We start from the raw sequence: 6,340 nt of genomic DNA on the forward strand, positions 1-6,340 counted from the left end.
GACAAAAACAAAACATCTCCATGAATTCAAGGCTTCATGAGGTGAGCAATTGATAGACAATAAGTAATTTTTTGGGTGAACTACCCCTTTAATGATCAATTCAATTAATTGAAAGTGTTCCTGCTTGGATCTATGGAACTAACATTAAGTTCCTATTTATCGGTATCACAATGAAAACTCCCATTGTCCCAGTTGTAAAGAAAAAAAGGACATCATGCGACATCAGATCAATAAAGATGTTAATAATAATAAAACATCTTAAGAGTTTTGCCAATTAGTTGGCCAACCGGTGAGACCCCCAGTGGTTCACAAACTGGGGGTCCCCAAATTATTTTGGGGGGTCCCAAGATGAGCTTAATGTGCAACATTGATTTCTTACAGGGTATCTGCACATTTCTAAAGTTTTCTTAAGTTTAATACCAAATTGGCCAAATTGTCAAATATTACATAAGAAAGAGGCAAGCATTGTGAAAATAGCCGATCTACAAGCTCAACAGACGCTTAACATACGTGTACATTGTACTGTAACCGACATCTTATTTCCCCAACCCTCCCACCCCCCACCAAGGTCATAACAAGAAAAAAGACAAAAAACAAAACAGCAAAAAAGTAATAAGACTAGTAATAGTAAAAATAATAATATATATTTTTTTAAACAGACAAACAGACAGACAATAATACGCACCATAATTACAATAATGATGGTTATAGTAATAATGATAATAGTAATTAACTTGGATAATTAAATAAACGTGTAATAATAGTATTAAACGTTATGTTCTTTTCACCTCATAATATAAATGAATATGTGCAATGTTCCTACCTACAGCTACAGTACGTCACAGTATTCTGTGTGTGCAGACAGGGATTGCATACAGACTATGAGAATCATATCAGCACTCAGATCTCAGAGGGCCGGGCTACAGCCTGCAGCACATCTCCCACCCACCAACTCCTGCAGTATAACCACACTGAACTTCAGCTTGACTGTCACAAAGTCATCAGCATGCCGTTGTTGAGATTAACGTTAACCTGTGGAGAGGTACACACGTCAGAAATGTTAAGGCTATAAAGCAAAGGAAACTAAGGGGAGAAACCGATACACAGAGGAAAAACAAGATGATTAGAGGCTATGTGGCATGTGAACAGGTACGTTTCGGTAAAATAACGATCAGCCATTGTTTTAGGGCTGCAAATATGGATTATTTTCTTGAGGATTATTCTATCAATTACTTTTTTAATGAATCGAATAATCGAGAAGCATGTTTTATATACCTGTATATTTTATATATCAACAAATTGATGAACTACTTAAGCGCCATTTTATACTTCGTCGCACGATGGTGTCCTGCAAAAATAGTGAAAATAGCTGGCTTGTAGAGTGGCTATTTTCACAAATAAAAATGTAAAAAAAACATTTTCAAACTGTTTGCATATTAATGATATGTGCAAAATAGGGATCAATTATTAATTAATTATTTTCTTAAATGATCGAATATTGATATTTTTTTATAATCAATTAAATGGATTTGTTCGATTAATGGTTGCAGCCCTACTTCCCCCTCTCAACTTTCTCACCAGTGAATCAATTAACCAATTTCTCTATCTTTAGAATGATGTCTCACCTTGACGAGGACGTAATAGATCGAATGCCATACGCACGACCACTGGCCTACGACAACCTCTCCATGGATCCCTGCAGAGCCGCCTACACTAGGGTGACCATTATTTTTAAACACCAAGATGAACTTGTAGATCTGCTATTTCCACTGTTTTTTTTACATTGTTTTGAATTGAAATGTTTTTATTTCCGTCTGGCATTTTCATCAGGATGGGGGACAAAACATTTGTTTGCGCAGGCCGGCGGTGTGCCTGCACCTGTCAACAGAAGATGTTAAACATTTATGTATCATCTTAATTGAGGTGGGAACCGGGGCAATGTGTTTGTGAATGTTGAAAACCAGTTTGTTATTGTTTTACAGATATTTGTTGGGACTCGGGACGGCCAGCTCGAAACCCGGACGCTCGCAGCCAAACCGGGACGTCTGGACACGGTATCCTACGTGGACGGACTCCCGTTGTCCTTCCATCTCCACGCGGCCTACCTGGACCCTACGCACGGCCACCCGGACTCTGTCCATGGGCAGAGGCTCGCCGCAGGCCGCCTGGCCTACTTCCCCGGCTTCCACGGACACCTGGGCATGTTGGACTACTCTTTGGAGCCCGCGTTCATTCGAAAGAGGAACGAGCGGGAGCGCCACCGGGTGCGCTGCGTCAACGAGGGCTACGCGCGTCTCCGAGAGCACCTCCCACAGGAGCTGGAGGACAAGAGACTCAGCAAGGTGGAGACTCTGCGGGCGGCCATCGACTACATCAAACACCTCCAGAGCCTGCTGGACTTCAGCGTGTCCGCCGGCGCCATGGAGACGTCGCTCGGAGACGCACGCAACCGCACACCTGTGCCACAGAGGACAGATTGCAATAGTGATGGAGAGTCCAAAACTAGTCTCAGCGACTGTGGAGAAAATGCTTATTAGAACACTGTGAAACAGTGGTTCTCTCAAGATGTTTAATTGCAAAGACCCCCAATTTGATATGCATTAGGCCACGGTCCCCCATTTGCATTTTTGTTTTATATCTTGCCCTAGCCTCGACGACCTTGCAGGCTTATGCAAAGTAGAGTTCTCAACGGGCCTGAAAAGTAAGGCCCGGGCCCTAACTGGGCCTGCCCGCACAATTACAAAAAAGACAAAAAAGATTGCCAGTAGGCAGCGCCATGTGGCTCAAACTATAGCAGAGTGAGAGAACGAACATATAATAGTAATGGCAACTTCATAAAACTTTTTAATATTTTTTCATGGAGCCCGAAAACGTCGGGTCTGGTTCAGGCAGAATTTGAGAACTCAAATGTAATTTATGCCCGGTCAACAGTGACCTGGCATCCTATAGTGTGTATAGTTCAATGCACAGATTATTTTATTTTTTTGATATTCTACTGTTAGACTGATGATGGTTTACCGATGATCCTAGATGACAATTTCTATGCATTTGATGTATTACCTTGTGTTGTCCTTGCTTACTGTAAATCGCTTTGGATTAAGAGCGTCTACTAAATGCCTAAATTGTAAGGGTCCATTTGGTTCCATGTGTACACTCTCAGAGTTAGACCCGTAAAGGTTGCATTTGGGACCCCTGGTGGTCCCGGACCCAACATTGAGAAACAGTGGTGAAAAATAACAGCATTTTTTTTTTTACAGTGAAATAACCCCCAAACTGTAAAGGTACAATGTATTAATGTGTATTAATACATAATATGTAGTGTTGGAATAATAGTTTTCATTCTCCAAAAGTTTTGGAGATTACATTTAATGTAATGCCTAGCGAAGTAATTTAGTAATCAGTTTAATGTTTAGGGCATCCTGAAATACACAAAAAGTCATGATACTGTACACAGTGATGACAGCAATCATGTGACAGATATATTGTTGGTCAAAGACCGATACAAAAATAAACAGTGTTTGGTTAATCTTACAAGAACCACTGTTTAATCCCTTTTATTGAAACATTGACTACTTTAAGGAATGTTCTCAAACAAGTTACAACTCAAGTCATCTGTTCCATTCCTGCTTACATTCTTGCCATGTAAATGACACCACTCTCCAACTTTGCCTACAGATGCTTTAATTGGCAGTGTTTTATTCTATTGTCAGAGTTATGAAATGTTTAATTGTACGTTTGTTTATAAAGTTGTATTGGTTATCTCATTATAGCTCGTAGCAATAATGTGTCCTCTGATATGCTTATATCACCTATAGGTCAATAACTAAAACATATGATGCATTTGATTTATGAACCAGTTGTTTTGTCATTGTTTCCCCTTCATGAGTTTCAGTTGATTTTAGTTGTTTTATTGTGGCAGTTGAGTTTTGAACCAAGCACCTTCTGTTTTTAAACCCTTGACATATTTGTTGTGCCACAGATACACCTTTTAGAATTTTGATGGCCAGTGAAAATGGTCCAAACCGCAATCTTGAACCGCAAACCTTCCGTTTACAAACCCGACACGTCTCAGCTACAAAGGCATGGAAGCCATTATTGACAAGTCAATGCTTAACCTTGTGAGATTTATAGGCAATGTGAACTTGTTCCCAGTGGTGTGGTTTCAAACCACACATCTTCAGTTGATGAAGCACTGACATAGTCCTGATGCCACAGGGGCATGGAAGGCACTGGTGACAACTCATAGGACCAGTGATGGAAGAAGCGCTCAGATTCTTTACTTAAGTAAAAGTATCAATACCCTATTGTAGAAATAGCCTGTTACAAGTACAATTTCTGTATTCAAAATTTACTTGAGAAAAAGTTCAAACATATTGGCATCAAAATGCACTTTAAGTACCAAAGGTAAAAGTACTCGTTATGCAAAAGCAAAAGCTTTCACAAGTTTTCCAAATACAAATGTTCCAAGCACTGGTAGTGAGCTAAGAACCTAGTGCTTACAAATAACAGACTGATGAAAATTAAATAATTAAAGGAGTAGTTCACCCCCAAAAATACTTATTTTCTATCAATTACACACCCCATGAAGCCTTGAATTCATGGAGATTTTTTTGTTTTTGTCCCTTTCCTGAGCCAATACTTTGATGACCAGGTCATCGGTCAATAGGAGACTCAGTAGGGGACTCTTTGAGTCGAGCCGGTCATCAAATTATTGGCTTAGGAATGCGACAAAACCCAAGAAATCTCCATGAATTCAAGGCTTCATGGGATGTGTAATTGATAAAAAATAAGTCATCCTTTAAGTGCATAGGATGCAGAATTAACATGTTCCGCACACCACTTGTAGCGAACTTAGAGACAGCATACAAATCATACACATACTGCAACTCCTGTGCCACTGCTACATGAGGCTTGGAACATACTGGTGTAACGACATACAAATTAGACATGTTTAATATTTTATCCACTTAGAGTGAATGAAAGTGTTCTCATTAAAATATAAAATATTAGTATTATCTCTATGTACAGTATTCTTTTGGCAGGTTCTGTTACATTGAGCAGGATAGAATGCTGAGAAAATCTTTGTTTTCTAAATCATCTTTGACAAAGTATGTGAAGATTGTTGTGACCAAATTTTCCGGTTCAGGTCACCCAATGCACTCACCCAAATTGGTCTCTTTGGTTCTTCAAACTTCAGAGCAAGTATTCTGCCCTTATACCATGGATCTGTACAGTACTAGACAGATAGCGAACGAGAAATCCACATCTCCAAAAAAGAGGACAAGGCGTAACTTTTCTTGAACTTTACTTGAAGAATGTCAGATTAGGTTCCATGGCTCTATGTAGAACAGAATAACAGTGTGTAGGCAGGAGAACAAAACTGTGTGGATGAAGCAGTGTTACATGTGGCTGTGGAAAGTATCACACCTGCTACTTACTACTGTGATTGCACTGTCACACCTGTTACTACTTCAATGATGATCAAAGCATTGGACTGGGTTGCATATTTAACCAAATTACCACAAACAGCCACAAGAGAGATTTATCCTTACGAAAACATCAGGATACAATAAATGTATGTAAAATAACACAGATACTAAACAAATCTGACGCCAGTGGCAGCACAGCAAGTGTCAGGGAGTTGACTGGACCCGGGTGCAACGGAACCTTAAGGGATTTCACTTTACCAGCGACCATAACCAGGCCTTAATTGACAGCTGGGTCTACACGATGCTGAGTGGCAGACACTTTAGAAAATGTCAGAGGAAGTCAAAGGTCAAATCAGCGCCTTAGCGAGCGTGTTTACCTTTGGCTGAGCAAGCCTCAGATCAGCTTCTCTTCACTGTCATTTTGACACCGGATTCCCCTTTAATAGCTTCTTATCAGTGTCCAGCTCTCACTTACTGTAAATCGGTGGTTTCTCAAACATCTTCATGTCAAATTGATATGTATTATTTGGTCACGGACCCCCATCTGAAAAGGTTTGGTGCCAGGGACCCCCATAAGAGAAGATGTGTGTTGTTAAATTAATATTTATTTTAAATATCAGAACTACAAGCTCATATTTCAAAAAATATTTGTGTGTATAGGGATGAAAATAGAGGAATAGTAGTACAAATATGTTGTTAAATAAACATGTTAAAAAAGGATCTACAAGCAGAAATTGGTCATGACCTTTTACACCTTTTTCTACACCTGACAGCATTGTTGCAACAATAAAGTGCCACACAGCATTATCTATTTAACTGTTCAGTAAATTGTTCTTGGTGTCCATGTCACTTGTTAATACCACACTGCTTGTCTTCCAGTGTTGTTTTTGACTTCCTCTGAGTTTTGGAAT

General features: G+C 39.6%; 1 protein-coding gene across 2 annotated transcripts; it reads left to right on the plus strand.

Annotated features, from left to right (window-relative positions):
• The first annotated feature begins 1,010 nt into the window (after positions 1 to 1,010).
• Positions 1,011 to 2,807, plus strand: LOC311039540 (achaete-scute homolog 5-like). Of its 2 annotated transcripts, none has more exons than XM_084049483.1 (3): positions 1,011 to 1,159; positions 1,635 to 1,718; positions 1,983 to 2,807. In XM_084049483.1, the coding sequence occupies exons 1-3, from the start codon at positions 1,133 to 1,135 to the stop codon at positions 2,535 to 2,537; spliced, it is 666 nt and encodes a 221-aa protein (XP_083905609.1). In that variant the 5' UTR covers positions 1,011 to 1,132; the 3' UTR covers positions 2,538 to 2,807. The 2 variants fall into 2 exon arrangements, with proteins under 2 accessions (XP_083905609.1, XP_083905608.1); XM_084049482.1 differs by having other exon boundaries at positions 1,011 to 1,149; positions 1,613 to 1,718.
• Positions 2,808 to 6,340: the final 3,533 nt, after the last annotated feature.

Source organism: Gymnoscopelus microlampas (genome assembly GCF_963454915.1).
Source record: "Gymnoscopelus microlampas genome assembly, chromosome: 23".
Lineage (NCBI taxonomy): Eukaryota > Metazoa > Chordata > Actinopteri > Myctophiformes > Myctophidae > Gymnoscopelus > Gymnoscopelus microlampas.